Source organism: Parasteatoda tepidariorum, chromosome 10 (assembly GCF_982258835.1).
Source record: "Parasteatoda tepidariorum strain Cologne lab strain chromosome 10, Ptep-v5.0, whole genome shotgun sequence".
Classification (NCBI taxonomy): Eukaryota; Metazoa; Arthropoda; class Arachnida; order Araneae; family Theridiidae; genus Parasteatoda; species Parasteatoda tepidariorum.
Window position 1 is genome coordinate 83,667,028 of NC_141764.1, and position 26,592 is coordinate 83,693,619.

Here is a 26,592-nt window from a genome sequence, read left to right on the forward strand (position 1 = left end):
ACGGTTTTGGCTTACTCGAAGTCGAATGAAACGAACAGTTTCTAACGTTTACAAGTTCCACGTTTCAACAGCCAATCAGGATCGAAATACCCACTCTACGTCACTTGTAGGAATTCCTTTAAAAGATTGTTCATTTATTATAATGAAACTCTACTATATTATCTTATTATGGAACATTTTAGAATTAAGTTACTTAGTAATTGTTTTGAAATTATTGAACGACAAATATATCATTCTTCCTTCGAATAAAAATTTATTTTTGTTTGTAAAATATTTTAAGCGAAACTAACATATGCCAATCAAAGAATGTGATTATAATAATAAATAAAAAATTACTATTTAAAATTGAGAAGCAATATTAATAATTAATTTTCCGCATTTTTGCAAAATAATCTCTTTGCTAAAAATATTTTAACACATTTTTATAATAACCAAAAATTAAGAAAGAAATTAAAAACAAAAAGGTTGTGGATAAAATTGCAATGATATAATATTTCCGTCACTGCAAAATATTCCCTTTATTTTATAAAGTTTTTCTGTATATTTTACGGTTTAAAACTGTTTTGTTGACAAAACGGTTTTTCTCCGTTTTTCATCCGAATCATAAACGTATTAAAACCATCAATTCAAACTTTAGTTTTTGCCACGCAGTTTTGCTTACCGTGCGATAACTCTACCGATTTTTCTAAGCATGTTACTATTATTTCCTTGACTTGCTCTTGTTTTTCTGAAATTATTTTATGGTTTTGAACATCGTATAAACAGAACTGCGATTTTACTTTATTGTCAAGTTGATACTCCACCAGATTAATATATTTCTTTACATATAATTCTTTGGTAAGTTAAACTGCCAAACGTTTTTATATAGTTTATATAGTCACATATTCTTCTATAGCCACTATAGTTTTGAACGTTTTTATACTTAAATATTATTTTAATAAGTAAGATTTTTAAGATATAAACAGGTTAAGATTTTTCTTTTTACTGAAACAAAGCTACGGTAGATCCGGGATCAGAAAGCTCTCTTAACTCTCGTTCGAATCCCAACGTTGACTGATCGTACGAATTCTGCTGTCGACCTGTACAACCACAATGCAGACGTAGTTATTTTGTAAAGTTTTCAGTTAAAATAACAATCTTGTCTGCTTAAAAAATAGGCGTCTGTTTTTAAATAACAGTATTTTTCTGTTAAATAAACGGTGCATTCTGGCATACCAGTTGACAGTTTTTTTCCATAAATGAAACAAATTTTTTAACATTATGAATTTGTGTGACTATTTATATTAATATAGTAAAAAAATATTACATTTATATTTATATAGTTTCTTTATTAATATAGATAAAGTAACTATATTAATATAGTAAGAAAACTTCGATCTTTTAATTGAATACTTTTTGATTTAATGCAGCAATCTGTTTTTTAAAAAAAACATGATTGCAAAATAATTAAGGGGATTGGTGAGGAAAATAACAATCTTGTCTGCTTAAAAAATAGGCGTCTGTTTTTAAATAACAGTACTCTTCTGTGAAATAAACGGTGCATTCTGGCATACCAGTTGACAGTTTTTTTCCGTAAATGAAACAAATTTTTTATCATTATAAATTTGTATGACTATATATATTAATATAGTAAAAAAAATATTACATCCATATTAATATAGCTTCTTTATGAAAGGTCCTATATTAATATAGTAAAAAAACTTTGATCTTTTCATTGAATACTTTTTGATTTAATGCAGCAATCTGTTTTTTTTTTTTTTTTTTTTTTTTTTAAACATGATTGCAAAATAATCAAGGGGATTGGTGAGCAAAATAACAATCTTGTCTGCTTAAAAATAGGCGCCTGTTTTTAAATAACAGTATTTTTCTGTTAAATAAACGGTGCATTCTGGCATACCAGTTGACAGTTTTTTTTTCCGTAAATGAAACAAATTTTTTAACATTGTAAATTTGTATGACTATGTATATTAATATATGTATATTAATATAGTAAAAAAATATTACATCTATATTTATTTAGCTCCTTTATTAGTATAGATAAAGTATCTATATTAATATAGTAAAAAACTTTTGAATTAATGCAGCAATCTGTTTTTTTAAAAAAAGGGCAAAATTGTGAAATAATTAAGGGGGTTGGTGAGCAAAGCGGGTAGGGGCTCAATGGTTAATAAATAATGCTCGAAAAATTCCTTAAAATTATATCGTCTAATATCTAAGAATTTTTAATGTTTTTCTTACTTCACGATCTTGTATATCACGACAGAGTTGAAAGATTTTGACAGGCAAAGTGTTATCACATCGTAATTTATATTCTGTGGATTGTTTTTGGCTACATATTTTAAACCCAGTGGAGGAGAAAAGAGTCGAATAAGTACTTAAACGCACTCGATATCGAACACTGCAAAATGTTATTCTGAATCTAAATGAGAGTTAACATAAAATTTCGCGCATTTCCTTTCTCTTTCTAGATTTACTGGAAATAACTTCATTTGCAGTCAGAGAACTAATGCATCAATTCACAAAAACGTATGAAAATAAGTGTTTTTGGTGTTTTCTGACGTATGGTAGGAAAGACTATCTAAGAAAGTCACTAGACCTTGACACTATCATAAAAAAATCGAGTTGAAGATTAGTTTTTTTCGCAATAAATATTAAAACAGGGTCTCTTATTCACCAAAAGGGTTTCTCTAAAAATTAAAGAAAGTTTAGAGAACCATAAAAAATCGAGTTGAAGATTAGTTTTTTTCGGAAAAAATATTCAAATACGGTCTCTTTATTCACCAAAAAGGGTTTCTCTAAGAATTAAAGAACCATGAAAAAACAAATTGAAGGTTAGTTTTTCTGTTATAAATATTCAAATACGGTCTCTTTATTCACCAAAATGGTTTCTCTAAAGATTAAAGAAAGTTTAGAGAACCATAAAAAATCGAGTTGAAGATTAGTTTTTTTCAGAAAAAATATTCATATACGGTCTTTTTATTCACCAAAAGGGTTTCTCTAAGAATTAAAGAACCATGAAAAAACGAATTGAAGATTTGTTTTTTTGCAATAAATATTCAAATACAGTCTCTTTATTCACCAAAAGGGTTTCTCTAAAAATTAAAGAAAGTTTAGAGAACCATTAAAAATCGAGTTGAGAACTAGTTTTTTTCGCGACAAACATTAAAATACGGTCTCTTTATTTACCAAAAGAGTTTCTCTAAAAATTAAAGAAAGTTTAGAGAACCAGAAGGGTATCTAACAGGTAAAAAACAAAAAATTATTCAAATTGTAGAACAAATGATGGAACCATTTCTAATCCAGTACTATTACCTAAATTTGTCACGTGGTTTCGAAAATCCATTTTCTAAAAGTGAAGCGTAATATAAATCTCGAAACAGTATTAAAAAAGATAAAAATTAAGAAATTAGTGATTATGGAAGCACCAAAAAACATTTTCAACCTAAATAATTTCGTACCCAGTAGAAGAGGAGCCATAAGCTTAAATGACGTCATTGCCTGATAAAAGATAAAAAGTTATTCAGATTAATAGAACCTTGCTAATCTAAATCTATTACATAGATTATTATCACTAAGAACTTTGGTGTTGAAAAATCTATCTTTCAAAAGTGAAATTCATAAATCATATCAATGTGAATTGCAATCAATATAAATATTAGAGCTGAAAAATCAATATGTTGATTTGAATAACATATGAATAAGAATCGCGATTTTACGTCGAAAAGGGATCGTTTCTCCGTTAATTTACAGAGTCGAAAACGTTTAGCTGTATAGAAATGAAAAATATTAAAATGTGTGATCGAAAACTCACGTAGAAATATCGTTTAGTCGCAGGAAAAAAATCGCATTTTTGGTAACAAATTACACATAAACTATCTTTGCACTTCGATTACGCTGGCAAAGTTGAGTTGATACGGATTGCAATACACTACCCTGCAATAATGGAAGAGACACTTTGAGTTTTTGACATTTTTTAAAAAATTTCTCAAGAAATACTTATAGATAATTTTATTACTTTAGAGATGTTAAGTTCATGCGAATTTTCATACTCAGCAATAAAATTTAAAGCCGTCAGAGGTTTCGGAGACCAATAATAAATTATGAAAGAAAACAAGTATTTTTGAATTAACCATGCAGAAAATCTAACAATATTCTTGTAACTTGAATCAATTACTTTAGTAGTTATTTTTAACAACTGCACAATATTTTGTAAACGTAGAGTAAATATTTATGGAGATATGGACATTTTTATAGAAAAATTATTTTTTTGCCTTACGTCTTTTTGCTTTAACTTTATAAATATTCAATGGAATCAAACGAAATTTTTGGGGACTTTTAAAATTAATTAGAAAATTATTTATTTAAAATTTTTAAGAAAAAATCGTTCAAAACTGCGCAAGCTATTAGTATTTAAGATAGTTTTTTTTATACTGCGCAAGCTATTAGCATTTAAGATAGTTCTTTTATTCAGCGCATGCGCGGAAAAAATTTACGAAATATTTTTCTTAATTTCGTAGTGAATTGTATTTAGAAACTAATGATAAAGTTTGATTTGAATATCTTAAAAAAATTAAAACGCTTCAAGCAATTTTCTAAGAAGTTTTCGTACTTTCATAAAGCTCAAAGCGATCAGGGGTTTTCCTGAAATTTCATTTTCACTGTTAAACAAGAGTTGTTAAAAATAAGAACGGCATTATGTGGAATCACACCCATAATGTGTTTTCTTTCCTTATACCATATCATTTTGTTTTTCAGATAATTCTTCCAAGTTATTATCATTTGTGAATGATACAAAATAAAATTTGTGGAAAATCCCTGACTATTTTGAGCTTTTATAAAAAAGTACAAAAATTACTTCGAAAATTCTTGAAACTTTTTAAATTTTTCAAAATCAATGTATCTCTTCTATTAGGGAAATACATCATTCGAAAAGTTATTCTAGGAGGATGGCATTAATAACTCGAGATATGCGATTTGAATACCTAAATAAAATTGATCTACATAACTATAATTTTCAAAATTATTTGTTTTTGTCTCAGTGTAATTGCTTATCATTCGAATTTTTAATAACGCAAAAAGCAATAGTACATATTCCCGCATTTCAAGTAATTAGGATTTTTGATTCCAACCATGGAATGGTATTTTGAGAATTGTAATTGTTTGGTTAAGATTCGATCCCAGTTTCGATCGAAGCTTGCTGTTATACTAACAAAAAATAAAAACTGATTTTCTAGATCATTTTTCTTAGTTAATCAGAATCTATTTTCCCATCAATTTTGTATTTTTGACGAATCAAAACAGCACTATCGGTTTCGGCCATCAGTTGAACCAAGTTTCAAACTTAAGGAACGACTCCAGGTCAAGTTGATTATCAGAATGACAACAACATCAAACTTTCAAATCACTGAAAGTTACACTTTTCCAGGTGGGTCGTTCAACTTTCTGAAAAAAAATCATACTTGAGGCATAGTGAAAATAAATAATGTGAAAACTACGGTTATACGTTCAACAACCGTTTTCAAATCGATTCTCCTAGGTAATCACTAGTGAAACGATGCGATAAATCGCTGGCGCAATCTTGAAAGAAGTATCAGAGAAGATTTTTTGAGTATTTTCAACTGAAATCCGAGATACACATCGCTGAGTTGGAACTATTTTTCACGTCGTTATCTTCTGTTGAATAACTTAACTCCTCAAAAAATGTTCTTTTTTTTAAATACTTTTGCGGAATCCATTCGTTTGTCCTTAGGGTTAAAATCATAATTAATTTTTACTTTGTTAGTTAAGATTTACAGTAGAAAATATTTTAAAAGTCCTTAAGATCGAATAATTGGCAGACCACGGAGAATGTTGGAGTCGGATAGATCGAGATGGAATAAGTTGATTGCGATAGCCAATGCCAGGTACCCTCTGTAGTGCTGTAAAACTGCATAAGACGAGTATTGTACCTTGTACACTTTAAATCTCAATAGCGCTAATACTTCTAAATTATTGACCTTCTTGACTTGGTCTTTGTCGTATTCGATTAAGCGTAAAGCATAACATTGGATCAATGAATGCATCGCTTGGCAGTATAGCAATGCCAGGTGCGTAAATAAGTTTATATACAAAACTGTTGTTTTTGTACAAAGACCTTAATGACTTTTAAATTATAAGTTTGATTAGTCTTTGGTTTGGTTGAATCATTAAAAAACATCAAGAACAGGACCTCACTTGTCTAAGTAGCAAGGTTTAATTTCTTTCTTTAACCCTCACGCTTTTTCTCTTCCATCCTAGTTGCGAATTCAAGATGTCCGAGACCATTAGACCATCCTAGTCCGAGACCATTTGTAACATTTAATAACGAATTAACACGCTGGTATACGAATCGCAGTACTTAACAAACACACTAAATCTTTTAATGGGATATTCAAAGTGATTATTTTCTGATTCATTAAAAAACTGAGATCGTCGAACTTTCTCCCAAGTTCCGTTCCTTGTAAATTCACCCTTTGCCGCCTATTTATCTGGACGTGTGTCAAACCCACATGGGCAGCCTACTTTAAAATTTTCCCAGACACGGGGGCGATAGATAAACAGGGATTTAATGTAAGACTTTTCCTACAGTTGTCATGACATTCTGCGGGGTAAAAAGTGACTTTAAAACTAACTGGTTTATGATTTTTAATTTTCGTAGAAATCATGTCTTTTTATTGCTTCAGAAAGGTTTTATTTTTATTATTCAAATGAATCTCATGAATATAAAATCAATAAACAAGCGAAAATAATAATAAGAAAGACGTCTACAAAGGAATTTTATTTATGGTCTTTTAAGTTGCACTAATGTAAATAAATTTAATTTTATTTGTTCAATTTCCTAATTTTAGTTTACGTTTCAAAAAACGAATGAATTTTTTGCAAAATTTTTTCCCTTTTTTTTATATGAAGTGATAGCATATTTCTCTCAATTTCGCTATTTAACATTTTAAGATAGATTTTATAAGTAATAATTGGCAGCAGTATACGAGTTAAAATTTTAAACTTCAACATCAACGAATTATCCACATAAGTATTAACGTTCATTTCTCCACCCCGATTCTTTTCTTTCTTTCTTTTTTTTTCTAAATCAAGTGTATGAAAAAATTAGCTCTTTTATAAAACTTTTTTCAAAGATGACCCATATTTGCCCTATTGCATCTTATTTTGAGCCAAAAATTTCCTCTCGTTAAGGCCGAAAACAATAAATATATATATATACACAAAATATGTTATACTAATGGTATAATATATTTTCTATAGTATACGAAAATAACGTGTATAAATCACATATAAAGGTATGAAAAAGCCCTTTTGTGTCACTTAATTTATTTACGTCGGTTTGCCTTATTTATAAATGTAATTCCCGTTGCAAGAAGCAATTTCTTACATTGCGCTTACAGTTTTTGGTTATTAAATGTTAAACTCTGACTCTCAAGGTATTTTTTGCTCAATAACATTGTGCGAAAAATAATTTTTAAAATTAATATTTTTAACAGAAACTACGGCAATGATGTATGTGATTTCAATATTTTGTGTAAATCTGATGATAGATGGAGACGTGATCATGCCAGCTGTCAGAACAGATGTCTCCAGATGCTTTACAGATTTTATTTTTATGTAATTTACTTAATGGTGTGCCTTCCTTCATCAAAACTTCGCATTTATTTTGTAGAAACATGTAGAAAAAATTAAAAGTAAACAGTTTTCCTTTTTATACATGAAACTTTTATCAAAACATGTAGAAAAAATCAAATACAAATTAGTTTTCATTTTATATGTGACATTTTCATTTGCTAACGAGTATAAGCCTTTGTGGAATGGGTGTTTACATTGACCGCAAATTTTTACAGTTTTATTCAATAAACAAACTGGTTTTGACTAATTTAATATTACTAATTGTCGAAAATAATTAACCAGATTATGGTAACGTATTGTTTTTTTTCTCATTCTTACTTAAACATTATTTGATTAATGGGAATACTAATGAGTATGACAAGGACTTCATTTTCAACTAGGAATAGGTAATATTAATGATCGTGTTTACAGAATATTCAGCCTATTTATAACACACAAAAAAATCTGATAGATTTTCACAATTATTTATGAAAAAATGAATTTGTACACTTGGCTTATTTTCAGATTTTCCTCAACCATTGGTCTAAACGTATGAATGAAAAATTAAAAATTTGATAGCAACTTCAGAGATAGTTTAGTTTCTTAAAATGGATGGTTGAATGGAATGGTTCCTTAAAATAAATGAAATAAACGGTGGTTGAGGAAATAGAGCGATGTCCCAGGTTTCGAAACCCAGTATTTTTTGGTGATACGAATTCTACTTCCGACTCGCACCAAACACAGTGCGGATGTAAAATATCCTCAGAGGTAGAAGACTCATTTGTTAGAATCTCTTTGCAGTCGGGCTAATAATGGGAAGTTTTTCTCTCCATTCAATGCAATTGAAGGTTAGTTTCATCAACAAAAAGAAGAAGAAAAAAAAGTACTCCACGAAGGTTAGTTTTTTCCAACACTTGAACCAGGAGCTCCCTTTCTTCTAGGTTGGATTCTAAATTGCACGGCTACAGAATTGAAGGTTGATAGTCGTAAACTCAAAATTGGGTTCAAAACCCGTTATAAAATATATTTATTAATATATTATTTTCATTATCAATTTAAAGAATGGTATCATTAATGCCTTTCTACATTTACTTTTTACTTTATTTTTTTATTATTAATTTCTTTGTGATGACAGGGAGTTTTAAAGAGAAATTAAAAGCTCCGTGAAATCATCAGGATGTTAGATAATCAAATTTTAAGATGATTTGTAAATCAAACTACTATTAAGGTAGGGTAAATCATTGGTGCATTACAAGGTCGGTTTACAAATCTAGTTCTCTTAAGAAACTAATAGTTATACAATTGTTTATTTAACTAAACGATTGTTCTGCAAGATCCCTTTTCTATTTCTTCAAATTTTGTTTGTTTTCCTTGTAGCACTCAACCTTGTAAGTAACTCTACCTTGTAAGTACTCAAATCATTCAGGTCTAATAAAATAGTTTCATGAATTCTTATAAATAGCTAAATAAATCAATTTAAGAACCTTTCATACAGTCAAATAAATATTTCCCCCTTTTTTTAGAATTTATAAGCAATAGAATGAAGCATGTTCATAGACCTTCATAAACAATCAAGTAAATCAATTTGATGATGATTTTTTGATGGAACTAACCCGCATATGCGTTGCATGGAGAGGGAAACCATGAAAAACTCCTTCGGTTACCCCGACTTCAAAGGAATTTTAACCCATGATCCATCTACCACTGAGGGTATTTTACGTAAAGACTGTGGTCGGTGCGATGAAAAAAAACCGAGAGAAAAATTTGTGTCAACCAGCCACCGCTGCGGTTTGAACCTGGTTCATCTTATTGGAACGCAAACGCTCTATCACACTGAGCCCAGAAAGCCGGTCGAGGTTTGAGAACATACATATATATTTTTTCGAGCTAGGTTTGAGAATTTTCTGGAGTTAGCAATGCCTTTGAAATCATTAATATAAAAATACATATGATTTGCCAAAAATATTTATTTACATCCCCTGAAAATTTCAAGGCAAAATTTAAAATTTTTAATGTTGAGAATAAATAAAATATTGAAAATCGGTTTGAACAAGAATCGTTTTTTTTTTACTCAAAAATTCTTCTGACTCAATACTTACTCACTATTATTCCCGTCGTCTTTTTCACCGTACTTTTATTGGTTCTTTTTTCCCAGCACTGTGTAATAATTCTCAAGAGGAACCAATTTTCCACGTTATTGATTTGTGCAAACTTAGTTATCTATAAAATGCAAAGGTGGCGTTCTACTCGCTATTTTTAGGAAAAAATGTTCATAAATGGTCCTTCTACCTTGTATCTGCAATTATTATTGTTTTTAAAATCATTATAATTATTTTATTTTACTTTGCTTTTGATTTAATTCCTTCACTGCGTTCTAGTGACCACTTTCCTTGTTTATTGTTTGTTTTTTCTTTTAACTTTGGTTTTTGTGTCAGACTGCACTTGTGCTATTCGTCCACTAAATATAACATTCAATTGAGGTTTACTAATGTAGACACAAATAATAATTACAATCTACAGTACTAGGACGAAAAAGTAGGGTTTGCTTAGAGTGCTGAGCTCCCAATGAGGCGAACGCAAGTTCGATTGATTGGTATTCTGCTGTTGATTTGCACGCCTCAGTGGTATATGAATCATGGGTTCAAATCCCTTTGCTATTGGGCAAACCATAAGAGGTTTTTCGTTGTTTCTCACCCCGTATAACGCAAATGTGGGTTAGAACTATGAAAAAGTTAATTTGTTCCAATCTTTAATCTAGAAGTTCCCTTTTCTTCTTGGTAGGGCTGGGAATTACTCTACAGAGAGTGACATTGAAAAACGTTAATTCGAAAACAATCATCTATTTAATGTTCGTAATAGGAAAAAAAAGAAGAAGAAAAACTAAGGACACGAACAGATTTAATATTACGACTGTTAGTAAAAATTAGAAAAAATTCCTAGTTGGCTAAACTCTCCTAGCTAAATAAAAAACTTCATTTAACTAAGGTGTTTCAATCTCTGCTGCTCATCAACCCTCTATTGCTTTGCAATAGTTTTTGTTTCATGAAATTTTTCGAGCCTGAAATCAAAATTAAAGAACTTTTCAGTAAAGGTTCCAAATACAAAACAATTGGTTTCACAGATTTAGATTCAGATTCTATAGGGATAACATTGAACCCCAATCTTTTTGCTGAGTTTACTATAGCAATTTCAACCACAAATTTGCTTTTTAATCTCTTGTTTAGTTTTCGGTTACTATATCAAATTGTAAAATGTTTTTTGTCATCGATATCATTCAGCAAAAATGCGAAAAAATAATTCCTATTACTCGTGCGTTTGAATCTTTAAATACTTATTTTGCAATGATTATTTTAATTGCATTTGTTAACTGTGAGTAGTTTTTTCATAAAATACACTATAAAATACTGTCACAGATTAGGAGATACAAAATTTTGTTCTATATAATTTCTTGCCCCGATATTTTTTCAGAGGAAGTCCTTAATGTAGTATTTCAAAAGATTTCTCTATGAAGTTTAGATGGGAATCCAGAATACAATAAAATTAAATGTTTTAAAGACTAAATATACAGCTAAGGCGTTTTCCTTTGATATTCAATACTTATTTTACTTATCTTTTTCCTCGTTGACAAAGTTTTAAAAACAAATGCAGTTGGTTTTACTTTACATGTTACGAAAAAATTAAATAAGTTATTTCATTCCACAACTCCACAAACTATCAATATTGACCTGTTTAGCTATTTTTATTTATGTCATTTATAGGTATTTAATTTCATGTTCACTCGCATGATATTTCAGTTCTTTATTGTCCTTTTTTAAATTTTATTTCATAACCGGCGTTGAAAAGCCAACCCAATTCTTAGTTTACGACTATTAATGTTCAACGTCGTAGACTTGTAATTTTGAACTCAACCCAGAAGACCTGGATCAAGCATTGAAGTAAATTGGAAAACTTTTTTATGAAACTAACCCGTTTTTGCGCCACATGGAGAAGAAAACTACGGAAACCTCCAACGGTTACCCCGACTTCAAAGGGTTTCTAACCCATGATTCGTCTGTCACTGTGCACTGTGGTCGGTCCAGCCGGGAACAGCCAGTCACCTCATTGGGAGGTGAGGGTGGTTCTCTATTGTCGATTTGAAGAAATAGCATAGTTTATTTTAACAATGTGTTTTTAGTTTTTTTAACAGCGGTGTTTTTAAGGTTTTTTTAACAGCGAAGATTTTAGTTTTTTTTTAACAACAGTGTTTTTATGTATTTTTAACAACTGTGCCTTTAGTTTTTTTCAACAACGATGTTTTTAGATTTTTTTTAACTGTGTTTTAAGGGGTTTATTTTAACAACGGTTTTTTTCAGTATTTTTTTAACAACGGTGTCTTTAAGTTTTTTTTTAACCATGGTGTTCTTCGTTCTTTTTTTTTTAATAATGGTGTTTTTAGGCTTTTTGTAGCAACAGTTTCGTAGGCTTTTTTTAAAGACGGTGTTTTTATTTTTTTAAACGATGTTATATAAAATTAAAATATTGTCATATTTTCAGTCTACGGTTCTTATAGACAAACATGACTAACCCTTTTGTTGGTGAGTATATTTTTTCGTGTTGATGTAACGTAAATGCAGGTTTATTTCATACAAGTCCTCACTAAGCTCAGAAGATTATTTTATCCCAACTCAGGATTTGTTTTGTCTCTTGAGTTGGATTTAAAATTACAGGAATATTGAAGTCAATGCCTTAACTCACGCTTATTTCACAAAATTGTCCAATTACAATAAAATGAAAAATAATAAATATTTTAAAGTTGAACAGAATAAAAAATTAAAAAGTGAGCGTTTTATAGTTTATTACTAAATAATAAATTCATTAGTGAAACTTATTTTAATGAAATTAATTTTGCAACTAACACTTTTATGGCATTAATTATAATTACAAATCCTAAACATATTTTACAAAATAAAAGCATGGAACAATATTATAATACAAAATAATAAATGGCTGCCTGAAGGGCATTACAATACGAATAGTAATTTTAATTAGCGTAACAAGAATCTTCATTTTTGGTCCAAGCCATGTAGCTATCATTACTTATCGATTCACCTGCCTAATTTTAACAAGTGCCGTCTTGATAAATTAGCACACCAAAAAGATAAAATCATAATATAAGCAATCTACATGAAAAGAGAACACCGTTAACAGGAGAAAGGGCAAAAGAAAATAAAACTAAATAGCAAACGATTTCTTTTTAACGCCCGCATTTTCCCACACCTCCCCCATTTTTACCTGTCGTTAATACTGAAAACATGTCCGGAGAAATCGCTTTCTAAAGGCAGAATTGCTTGAAGCAGCTGTAAAATAAATGGTAGAAAGAATTTTTTTTTAAAGAAAGGGGAGAAGGGGAATATACATAGTTCCATGCCCTTTTCTTTACCTCTTATATCTATCCAAAACCTTCCAATTCTCATTCACTCACCTGAAGAAAACCTGTCCGACAGGTTTCCTGGAAGCCGAAGAGAGGGATACTTTGCTCGCTTTTCGATCCTCCTCAGAACCCAAGAGGCTCGATCCATTGAGCAACCATCCCTAAAAAGAGAAGAATCCTTAAACTAGTTGTGATTGTTAGTCTCTGCTCACGTGTGGAAACCGAAAGCCGATACAGTGTTTTGGATTCGTTTTTATTATCGTCTGCCAGAAAGGATTATTCTACCAATGGATTGTTTTTGAATCATTTTTGGGCATTTTCGGTGAACAGTCTTGGTGACTGTTAATATAATGGATAATTTTAAAAATAAAGCGCGCTGCGCCAGGTGGTGTGTTACGGCCCTGATAACGGTGTTGTGCTGTAGCGGAAGTGAGGCCCTAAAGGTGAGTTCTTTGTTGTTAATACTTTAATATTTTTTTTATATACACACTGCTCGCAAAGGATTGAGTCTGCTTAACTATTTTGAATTCAGTTTTTTTCTTTCGCACTTGTAATATCATTTTAAATAGGTTATTAAAAACTGTGAACTTCACTAGTTTTTAATTTAATTAGTTTAATTAGTTGTAGTTTTTTTAATCAGCAGTATAACGCTCTCTTCATAGCCATTTCAGAAATAAAGCTTTTTAACACTAGAAAGACTGAAATACCTATATTACCCAAAAGCCGTCAAAATGACTACAGTGTGAAAGAATAACTAATGTATAAAGAAATTAGTTTAAAACTAATTTTTTATATTTTTGATATTATTTTCAGTTATATAACAAGTTATTAGTATATATTAACACTAAAAAAATTATATGTTGTACAAAAAGTCACAAAATTCTAAGAAATTGTGTCATCATTGTTTTTCTAATTCAAATTAAAAAACAGTCAAAATGACTTTCTTTTACAATCTAGTGTTAATCAAATTTAATCCGGTGTAATTTTCTAGCAATTGTTTATCAGAATATTAAGACTATGCCGATTATAATGAAAAAAATAATATAATAATAAATAAATAAATACGAAGAAATAAATGAATAAAATAAGAAATGAATACTGTTATTGAATAAATAACACTAAAAAAGGTAAATAAAGACGATATTTAATTGCTTATTCCAGCATGGTCAGGTTAAGCCAATTATGACTAGAAAAAAAAATACCTGTTGAAAATTTAAACTCAATAATTCCTGCTTTTTTCATATATTTAATGAATATTCTAATATCACATCTGATCACAATGCTGATAAAAATTACAGCCATATTATTACTCCGTAAAAAATTTTTCTCGGAAAACAATTTGAAAATTTTTTAACCTAATAATTTTTTTAATTAATGTTCTCAGAATTCTATTCATTTAATAATATTATTTAGTATTCATGAATAATTTCACTAATTTAATTAAAAAAATTTCAAAACTTAATTTAACAAGAATGTTACCTCCGTGCAGTAACTTTACAACTGAAATTTTTAATGCAACTTATTCAATTTATCAAATTAAGTTTACATCCCACTTTGTTTAACTTTATCAATTTTAGTTTACAACTTACCTTATTCGAGTCAAGCAGTAATTGTTCCAAAGTGCATTCAACTTTACCTGTTTAACTTTATAACGTATATATGTTATTCAACTATATACTTATATATATGTTATTCAACTTAAACAACTTTACCCACGTGCATTAAGCTTTGCAACTTACCGAATTCAACTGTACCAAATTGCGCTGCATTAAAAATTATTTAAAATACACGTTGTAGTTACTTACAAAATAAAATTTGAATTCGTCTATTTAAATTGACTGTTTTTTCTAAAAAGAAGCCGTTCTTCTCACATTTTAAGATAAAAAAAAGTTAAATTTTAAAATCATCGTAAATGTAATAACGTAAAAGCTTTCGCGTAGACATAAAGTAAGGTTTCAATAGTTGTTATAAAATCAACAATAAATTCACAAATATACGTCTGGAAAGAAATAAAAACATCATGAGAGGTTTAAAGCTAGAAAAAGAGGTATTTCGATTATTTAACTAGTTTCTAGGGTAACTAACACACCTCTAATCTATCATTATATATAGATTAATAATTTGAGCAAGATAAATTTAGATCATTGATCTTGGTCGGTAAATCTCAAAAAGTTTGTGAAAAATAATAAAAATATGATTTTTTTCTTCCTATTTTCTTTAAATATCGAATATAACAATTGATTTTATTAAAAAAAAGACATAGAAGTTAATATCATGTAATATTAAGCTCCTAAAATAGAAAAATTAAGTTTACTACGCTGTCCGTAATTTCTAGGAAAAAAAATGGTTAAATTACAATTTATTTAATTGTTATTTTACCGTATTCAAAGAAAACAGTCAGATAACCATAAATAAGATGGTATCCGAACTTATTAACTGTGAGAAAAATTGTCTATTAATTGCTTTCTCCTAATACTGTTAAACAACCAGAATTTCATCGCGCCATCTAAGTTCACCTAATGAAACCGAGAGGGCAAATCTGTCATTTCCATGACAGGCAGAACTGAGGTTCGATTCCCAGCATTGACACCACAATATTTCCTCCATTCTTTTCAACACACGAACAGTTTCCAGTGTCCTACAATACTTAATTTGTATTCTGCACTATCGAAAGCCAATTACCTAATGAAAAGACGAGCTCCTATGTCCAGCTAAATTTCCTTTTTACTGTTTTGAAACCCTTCTAGTTGTAAATGGTTGAAAAACCGTATAGTTTTGTATTCATGGTCTTATAACCATACTAGTTGTAAACGGTTTCAAAATCGTAAAGGTAAAAAATATTCTTTACCGTAAACTTCACGGTTAATCGGATAGACAGACTGATACCGGTTATTTTATCATAATTTTAGAAGGAAAATTCTAACAGTGTATTACTGTTATGGTAACTCTCTATATCTCCCATTGTAACTGCTCGGAATTTTTTTTTCTTCCTATTTTGTATTTAAAATGTAAAATTTCAAATAAGTATCTGCCCATAAAATTCGTTTTAACTGTAATGTGAGCAAAGCGTTTAAAACTTTTTTAATAACATTGATATTGAAAATATTTAGTTTTTGATTTAGAAATACATATTCGTAAATCAATTTGTAGGATTTATAATTATATATTTCAAACACAATGTTACATTTCGGCTGAATATAACACCGAAATATTTTCAAAAACTGATATTAAAGACTTTTTTACAAATCTTTGAAACACAGTTTGTCGACTTTCTTCTGGTTTGTCATTGTTTCACAATGAGTACTTAGAGCAGGGGAAGCTCGGGGGGGGGGGTAGAACGCTCGCCTCCTAATGATGTAATCGGGTCGAGAGCAATCGAACCCCAGTGATGGCTCGTCGATACGAATTCCGCACACGACTCGCACCGACCACAGAACAGACGCAAAATATCCTCAGTGTTAAACGGATCATGGGTTAGACTCCACTAGACATCAGACTACTTGTGGGAGGTTTTCATGGTTTAACACAAATACGGGTTAGTTCTATAAAAAAAAAAAAAACTCGAAGGCAAATTTCTCCCAATACTTGATCCAGGAGTTCCCTCGTCTTTTGGATTGGGCTCAAAATTACAAGGCTACGGAGTTGAACATCGGTAGTCGTAAACTCAACATTGGGTCGGCTGCTCACCGAAAGTTATGGTATAAAGAAAACTGAGCACAAAAGTTTTTTTTAACTAAATTCAATTTTTATTAGTTAAAAGCAAAAGACGATCATTGACATATTGAAATATAAACAGTTGGCAATTCTTGAAATCAACATTTAAAAATCTATTTAGATTAAATTAAAAAGTTAGTTAACTGTAACTGCATGCTTATTAAACAAAAGTTTAAAGTTTTTTTTCTTTTTTATGCCGCTAAAAATGAGTCTAATTTAAATATTTGTTTAGAAAAGATGTTAATTACTTAAAAAAGTCAGGTTACCAAAACAATTATTATTTCATTTGAAGTTTACCTCTATTGTGGAAACTAGAATTAATCTGTTTTTCTTGGAAACGGTTCACTAATAATGGTATGCAAATAGGAATAGAACTTTTTATAACCCTTCACGAAATAGAATTCCGTGAAGGAATGCCCAATTGCTTTTAAAATGGAACCTCGTGACCAATAAAAACAATTTTATTGTTTTTATTAAGTAAATGAAACTAACTTTAAACCAGATGTAAAATAATTTTTTTTAATCTTTCTTAGATGTAGTCCAATTTCTTTTTATATCTATTGTACTCAACCATTGAAGATACAAAATAAAAATAAAACAGCTTATTTGTTTCATGTTTTATTCCAAAAAAAGTTTTCTATTTAGTTATTTGTTTTTTTTTTTTTTTTTTTGTAATTATTATAATTGCTTTCGTGCCTTAAATATTTTCACATAATTAAAACTTTTTTTATCCAAATAAGGATTTAGTCCAATTGTAGCACTGGCCTGCTTCGTTTCGATAATCTCAGCTCCCTGAGCAGCGATGACTCAGGGGATAGAGCGTTCGCCTTCCAATGAGGTGAACCGGGTTCGAATCCCAATAGATACGAATTCCGCATCCGGCTTGCGCCGACCACAGTGCTGACGTGAAATATCCCCAGTGGTAGATGGATCATGGGTTAGAGTCCCCTTGCTGTCAGGCTGACCGTGGGAGGTTCTCGTGGCTTTCCTTTCCATGTAGCGCAAATGCGGATTAGCTCCATCAGAAAGTCCTCCAGGAAGGCAAATTTCTCCCAATACTTGATCCAGGAGTTCCCTTGTCTTCTGGATTAGGCTCAAAATTACAAGGTTACGGATTTGAACATTAGTAGTCGTAAACCCATAAAATTCTGTCGGCTGTTCAACGACGGTTATAAAATAAAAATAAAATTTCAGCTCCCTGGGTAAGACCGGTTACCACTCGTTCTTGGCACTAGCTGGGATTTTCTTTATTCTAAACCCACAAAAGCTGTAGTGCAGCGGAGTAAGAAGAAAATAACTACTTGTAAATTACATGCATAATACTCTTAAAATGTCCTATAAAATAAAAATACCCGCTTCTTCTCCCCTGAAATTCCAGTATTTGCAATTTTCCTGTACAGTTAACGTGTGCATCCGGTCTAAGCAGACAGGATAATTTGACTTTTTCAATAAAAAAAAAAAAAACATTTTTGAAAAAAGTATATCCATGAATTTTCAGGAATGATGTATAGTACACAAATAAACAATGAATATCTAGATTTAATCTAACAGTTTCGAACAGTTCAGCTTCTACTGGCCTTCGAATCTTAGCTACCCGATCTTGCCTCACTTTTTCTAAGACCCCCTTCAAAATGTATCTTTGCAAAGCATCTGGAGGTACTGTATCAGTTTTGTTTATGACCCTTTCATACTTAAAACTGTAAAAATACAAATATTTATGGATTTAGGGTCAGATATTTTGAATACCATTTATATTTTATTTATAACCGGCATTGAACAGCAAATCCTTTTCTAAGTTTATGACTATCATGGTTCAACTTCGTAGTCTTGTAGTTCTGAACCCAATCCAGAAAACAAGGGAAGTCATGGATTAAGCATTAGGACAAAATTGACTTCGTAGAGGACTTTTTGATGGAACCAATCCGCATTTGCTTTACAAGAAAAGGAAAACAACTAAAATTCTCCCACAATTAGCCTAGCAACAAGGGAATTCTAATCCATTCTCCGTTTACCATCTAGGATATTTTACATCAGCACTGTGGTCTGTGAGAGACAGGTGCAGAATTTGTATCAATTAACCAACGATGGGATTCAAACCTGGGTCACCTCATTTAGATATAAGCTCCCTCTCTTTGGTCCCTTCGCAATTTCAAATACCATGAGTCGAAAACTACTGTATCAACTAGGACTCAATTTTCGTTGAGGACTGGACATTACTCTCTAAAGGCCCATAAAAAACTAAACTCAGTGGCGCTACAGCCCATAGAGGGCCAATGCCTACTGTGCCCATCTCACTTTTCTTGACCTTAGGCTCTGGGGTGCGAGAGCAGATGTTCTGGTTAGGTGGTCAGTCGAACGCGGAACCCCCAGTGTTTAGTTCCCAATCATGCTTGGTACTCATTTATCGACCCACTGAAGGGATGAAAACTAGGCCCATACTCAAGAAAAATTATTCAATTTGCTTGTACTTTCCCAAGTTGTAACGCACTGACTAGTTGTTTTTTTTTTAGGATGAGCGAATTTTCAATAAAGAAAATTTTTTGATTATTAAATGGGGTCAAGATTTTGTTTAATAATAAAACTTATCTGCTACTAAAAGAGCGATGGAATTTTATTTGGTACTGAGCTGTTTGTGTGAAGGACTAGGGTCCGGGTTACGGTCCGATCCCCAGTGAAGACTTGAAGTTCACCCAGTTTCAGATCGATGGGTACCAGCTTGTATGGAAAATAATGGCGGTCGGGGTGCGATACCGAGCAATTGATACGATCATACCTTTGGTTACGAAATTGTGGAGCTTTAATCTCCACGAACTCTTGGTCTAAAACGGGAATTGATTTTTTGTTCTATCATTAAGTAACATCATTCTTGTTATTCATTAATGTGTGTACAAAGACTTCAAATTCCGATTAATTAATTGCATAAAATTGAATGAATTGCAAAATTTATTATTTATTTGGTGTTATCAACTTTATATGAAATTAGAAAAGACGACGAATATTACATCTTTGATGCTTCACTGATTTGCTTGTATATTGACAAAGCATGATTCCTAAAATCCTTGATGATGAAATCCTTGAGAATATTGAGTAAAAAACTAATGTAAACTTGGAGAATTGGTTGTTATAAGGGAAAAACAATATGCGGCAAGATGTTTATTTGTTTTTAATACCGGTTGCAAATCTTAATAAAAGGATGGTGTTCCGACAACAGATTTTTGTTTGCAAAGAACTTGGCGTCCTTCACATTCTTGGCGATGGTCTTTTAAAAATAAGAACAATGCGTCAGAATCAAAGACAATGAATCAATAGAAATAATTAATTTAGGGAAATACGAATCCTGTTTATTTGTTTTCTGATTATAAATGGAGAAGATATTTCCTGACTGGACACAGTGCTATCTACTATATCTATTGTGTATTTCTTGTTATGATCTTTCATTCACAAAAGAAATAGAATTTAAAAGGATTTTATGAAATTGACGATCTCCTTAAAAGCTTCATTAAATTCTTTTTCATTGTTTTAGCGGGAATTCTATGAAATTTTCAATAAAGCAAAAATTCATTTTCCTTACAATTTTTCTATATTTGTATGCACGCAAACTGTACTTTATGTACAGTACTCACGATAAAGAAAAGCACCACACTGAATAACTTTTGATCTAATGATCAGATCTTCACGTTTTAGGACTCAATCTTAAGGATTCAAGTAGGGTGATTTCAAATATGCTAACTAATGAGTGCAGACGATATTTTAAGTTACGAAATCAGACACGAAATCGTACTTTCTCTGAATAGACATCTTTTTTCTCTAATAACGGATTCGAATTTCTGACCCCCAAAATATAGAGAGTAGTTCTTTAAAATTCAATTTCTCAGGAACTATTCGACCGATTTCGCTCAAATTTTGCATTTTGCCATTCAAAACTAAATTCTTTAAAATAATGTTAAAAAATTTATGCTTTTCAATACAAACTGGTTTTTGAGTGTTATTAAATAAAATAATAAATATTTGCTAAAAATTATATGAATCATTTATGAAATTATCTATGGATAAAAAATTTCGTAATTGTGAGCAAAAATTATTAAATTCTCTTAAAAAGTTCTCGAAATATGGCGAATACGCAAAAAGTAAAATTAACTAAACTTTGGACAGCTCACCTGACCAAACTATATGGACCATATTTTCCAGATTGCGGCTACTTCGTATATTTTGTATGTCAGAAATCCAAGTTAGTCGAAGAAAAGTATGTTTATTCAGAGAAAGTACGATTTTGTATTTGATTTCGTAACTTAAAAGATCGTCTGCACTATTTAATTTGCCTATCTGGGGTCATCCCATATAACCATTAAGATTGAGTCCTAAAACGTGAAAATCCGATCATTAGATCAAAAGTTATACGTAGTGGTCCGTTTCTTATTTTGCGCACAGTAAAGTTTTTTTCCCTCACATAAATTAAAATGAAAAATAAAATTCATTATTTTTCTTTTCGTTTAATCTCTTCCATTTAACCTTCGTTCCATTCCATTTTTCATAAATAAATGAATTTTATTTTCTATTGGATTTTCCCATTTTTCATAAACACACCGAATTGATAATTGTTGAATTTAAAAAAAAATGATTAATTTGGTTAATTAAAGACTATGAAATCACGAAATTAAAATGAAAAGTCTTTGTTGTTATTGTTAAACTTACACCCACAGAAAAATCAATTAAACTTTTAACCATAGTATTACTATACTTTGAACCATATTATGGTACAAATTTGTTGCAACATCCTTAATAATTCCTTAATTTGCTTTATTCCTTAATAAGGTGCAAAATTAGACTACTGTTTCCGTGCAAGTGTTGTGTAATAAAGTTTAAGAAATACGATAATATGATTAAACCCAGCATTATATTATCATAACAACAGTTTGAACGATGTTAAGGTTCAATATGCTACGAAATTTCCAACAGTTTAATTACCGTTCATACAAATGGCAAATATTGACAAATAACTCTTTATCAGCTTTTAAACAATAATCGAATCAAGAAAGGTTATATTTATTAACACGTAAAAGTAAAAGCTACTACATTAACAGAAGAGTAAAATGGAATGAACCAAAAAGAAAATTTGGAAAAATTAAAGTTCCGTTGTTAAAAAGCAACATTTGTTGAAAAAAGAATTTAAAGTATATTAATATACGCTACTTTGCCTAAAATTGGTTTCAGTCTCGTTTTTGCAGACACTGTTCCATTTGCGGTTTTAAAATTTTAGGTCTATGTACCCCCTAAAGGAATTTTCATATTCCTCTAAGATGACCCTAATATTATTGCATCAAATTGTGATCGATTGCTCTTAATGTACTCTATTTTTGAACTGTCCTTAATCACTGTCGTTTATGCATACTACTTTCGGCCATTTTCTTTTTTTAAGAAATAAAATGGGCTTTATGCATAATATTTTCGATTATTCTATTTTTCAGTTATTGCAAATTTTAAAAACATACATTGTGCAAACACTGTAGAAAATTATGACAGAATTAAATTAAATTATGGTAAAATTAAATTATTAATTAATGAAAATGTCTGAATTAAGTTATGAATCCAAATTAAACTATGGTAAGAACCTGGCACCCTGAGCGCAGCATCCATAAAATCCATTCTAATGTAAAATACATTTTTACCGTAAAATTTATACAGCAATTTGAACAGTGAAATTTATTTTATTACAGTGATTTAGTGATTTTACAGTAAATATTACTTTATATTAAAAGTAAGCCAGAGTTTTTGTTTTCGTAAAACGTTGCAGTAAAAATTGATTTTACGGTAAAAAGTTCTGATTCCCTGAGTACCGGTACTACTTACCGAAAGTTGATCCGGAATTTTTTGCAGTGTACTACTTTCAACCATCCCTTTTCCCCAATTATTACAAATATCAACTAATATTATTGCAATAAATTGTGATTGATTGCTCTCAATGTACTCTATATTTGAATTACCCTTAATCAATGTCGTTTATGCTTACGATTTTCGATCAGTTTTTTTTAGAATAAAATGGGCTTTATGCATAATATTTTCGATTATTCTATTTTTCAATTACTGCAAATTTTAAAAAATATACATTGTGTAGACACTGTAAAAAAATTCTGAACTGCTCCCCTGAGTGCAGTATCCGTAAAATCCATTTCAATTAAAAATATATTTTTACCGTAAAATTTTATACCGTAATTTTAACAGTAGAATTTTGATGTGATTTAGTGATTTTACAGTAAATATTACTTTAAAAGTAAATCAGATTTTTTGTTTCGTAAAACGTTACTGTAGAAATTGATTCTCCAGTATGTACTGGCACGCTGAGTCCCGGTACTACTTACCGGAATTTTTTAATGTATACTACTTTCAACCATCTTCTTTCTTTTCCAATTATTACAAATTTCAAAAACAGGATTTCCACTGTTTTTTTCGTAATATGTTTGAATTTCATAGCTTATGTATTTTGATAAAAATTATTGAAAAACGCTTGTTAATATCATGTTAAAATTAAATGACTATGACTTTTATTGCCGGTTGGAGCAAATGATAATATTTCGTTGTGTTTTAATCTTGACCATGATTAGCTTAAACCTAACAACGTATTATGGTTACAGCAGTTATGCGCAATATTATGGTTAAACAGTCATCATTATTTCGATAAGTGTAACTTTTACTTACATTAATTTTTAGTTTGTTATATTATCTAAGTCAGCAGTGTCAATATTGAATATGATTTTATGATTGCAATTGTTTTTAACAATTCTTTAGTAAAGATAGTAAAGAGAGAAATTCTGAAACATTCATTTTTGTTCAAATATTACGAAACATTTTATCTTTCAATCTCGGGAATGTTTTAGCACAAACAATCATAATTAACAAATTTTCTAAGCATTCTGAATTTTCTCAGTTTTTTAAATTTACTTTCAACTTCTAACCTAGATCTTTTATTAATGATAAGACGATTTCTGATTATTCACGGCTCTAATTCTTAATCAAAATCAAACAATTCCCTTTAGAAAGAGGTTGAATCAAAGCTCTACCACGAAACTGAAACTCTGAAACAGCCTCTGCTCTGTGTACCAATTTTATTCCATTGATTTGTGAAGTTTCACCCCTGGAATCACTATTGTTTGATGACATACAATGAATCGCCACCGTAACAAAAGATTTGAAAGAAAATAAAAACAAAAGAACGCTAACTAATATTTAGTATCTCTCTTTCAATTAATTAGATCTTTGAAGGAAGTGAAGTGAAGTAAGAGCTATTGTCAAACGATATTTATCAGACTGAGAGATGAAAACAAACTGTTACTCTTCGAAGTGTTGGCAGCAGTATTACGGTTGCCACAAAAAAGTTCTTTATCGTAAAAAGCGATGCAAAATAATCGTTTTGTTTTTTTAAATATTCTTTTCTTTTTGTTTATTTGAATTGAAGCCTTTTTCCGGGTATGTTTTTACTCACGTTTCTCAAAACGTTCTTGTCTCTCTCTTCAGAGCAAATGAGCTGTTCTTTTCACCTTCGTTAGATACCACGTTCTTCAACCGGTAAACAAGTCCTGGTCGTTTGAATGAGGTTAAAAGTTGACGTTTCATCCACTGCCAGATGGGTAAAAAAAGAAAGTTCATCCAAGCGTTTAAAAACTATTTCTTGTTAAGATGATTAAAAAATACAATTTAACGCAAAACGGAAATCTTCACTGTTATAAAAAGAAGGATAGAAGCGGAAATGATTATAAGTATAGTTTGGAAACTAGTTCGTAATTGAGGACTTCAGTGAAAAAACATGTTTTAAGTGATATTTTGAAAACATTCTATTTATTTACTTTAGACTTAAATAACTTAATCATTGTTGTTGTGTATCTATTCTTTAGGCTCGTAGCCTAAAGAATAAAATACACTTATATATATTCTACTTATTTGTATCAAAGAATTTCTGCTATAATAATAAATATATTTTCAAACTTAAGTACAGGAAATATTCTTCAAAAATATACACAAATAATGTTACCGTGAAGGCATAATAAAATCTAATTTTAAATTATTTTTGGTGCAATAAAATATCTTTTGATAAATTGTGGAATGTACACATAGTTTATTTAATATTTCAATTTCTTTGTCATTTTTTGAACCAATAGACATTACTATAATGAAATAAACAGATGGCAGAACGATTAAATACACTTTAAATATCAGTGTAAGAAGATTTTTTCAACATTATTCTTATTTACGAATTTCTTAACTTTATTCGAATAATCTTATGCTATTGATTAAGACACACTTGGTTTGAAACTTTCACTTAATAGTGAGACAATGATCTTATTCCCGAAAAAATTGGATTTGTCAAAAAATCGCACGTGCGTCCGTAAGGTATTTACTTAAATCAGTGTTTAACAAAGTGTGGTATGCGTACCCCCAGGGGTACGGGAACGGTTTAGCGGGGGTACGCGTTCTTATGCGAAATATCCTGCAACAAACGAAAATTTAATAAAATTTTATTTAAAAACAAAGCTAGCCATGAAAATTTACGATTACGTATTTTTCTATCGGCTATTTTTGCAGAGTTAACAATCAATAATTAGGGGTATCAACAGCCAGTTGTGATTTTTAACTTTTGGGCAATTTTTTTACAGTAAAAAATACATTCATTTTGTATTAGTGGTACACAGCGTTACGAAAAATTTAGAAAGGGTACATAAAAGTCAAAAGTTTGGGAAACACTGACTTAAATTAACATTCATCTGCAGTACATTATCTTGCCCATGATCAAAATCTCTTAATATTAAGTACATAATCTGGAGAAATGAACTATATTCCGTTGCAAATTAAGAAAAGACTATTGCGATTTAGGAATTAAGTAATCGTCCGCGACTGCATATAGTTCCATTTTATTTATGCAAATATGCTTTAAAAACAATATGAAAGCTTTTAAAAGTTAAACACGTCAGGTAGAAATTCAATTCTTGCTGTCTTTTATGATATATGTCACAGAATTATTAAAAAACAGGTTATTAGTCTTGCTAGAATCTTAGACTTGGCTACATATTTCGATAAATACTAAGAACATTCGTTCTTGAAAACGAAACTACTATATAACGTTGCAAGAGTATTCGGTTTGATTGGACCACTAAAAATGGCGCATTTTACGTTGACATGCTCTTAGCAAATCAAATACGAGGTAACGAATTTTAACTTTTGTTTCGCTGTAGAAAAAAATGATCTGCAAGAACACATGCAAACAGAAAACAATGTTAATTATTTTTTCATTAGTTTCTTTAAATGCGTAGAAAGACGTGTATTTGTTACGATTTTTAGATATAATTTTTGTTACTTGTTTATTGCTTATTTTTGTTAATAAGAAATCAAGCAAAAAAGAGGCCGTGCAACGTCATTTCAAGAGTTGGCGATGCTGATATATGCTTGCGCAGGGAGTTTGACATTCATTTAGCGTGGACTTGATGCAAACAGGCTTTCTCCATAGCAATAATGGTTTTTTCTTAGCTTGCAACAGAGTATAAAAACTTTAAAATGCTTTTAAATCGCGCGAAATGCATATACATTTGAAGTAATTGTTGAAATAAGAAAGCATTTCTAATAATCTAATTACGATGCTTGATTTGAAACTTTCACAAATGAGATAATGATCTTCTTCCAAAAAGAGGTCTGTCAGAAAAACAAACACACCACCTATAGAAATCTATTTGAATTACACTCATCTAGAGTTTATGACCTGGTAAATAATCAAAATCTTATAATTAAAGTATTAAGTACGTAATTAAGTATATAATCCGAAGACGGAAACTAAAAACTTTGGAATTCTTTCA

The 26,592-nt window shown here is 30.2% G+C and overlaps 1 protein-coding gene across 1 annotated transcript in view; it reads left to right on the top strand.

Annotated features, from left to right (window-relative positions):
- Window positions 1–13,085: 13,085 nt before the first annotated feature.
- LOC107437786 (uncharacterized) overlaps window positions 13,086–26,592 on the top strand; it is a 116,302-nt gene continuing 102,795 nt past the window's right edge. Inside the window, exon 1 of the mRNA XM_087153235.1 lies at window positions 13,086–13,485. Coding sequence (XP_087009361.1) covers window positions 13,393–13,485 — 93 coding nt within the window. The 5' untranslated portion in view covers window positions 13,086–13,392. The remainder of the gene's footprint in view (window positions 13,486–26,592) is intronic.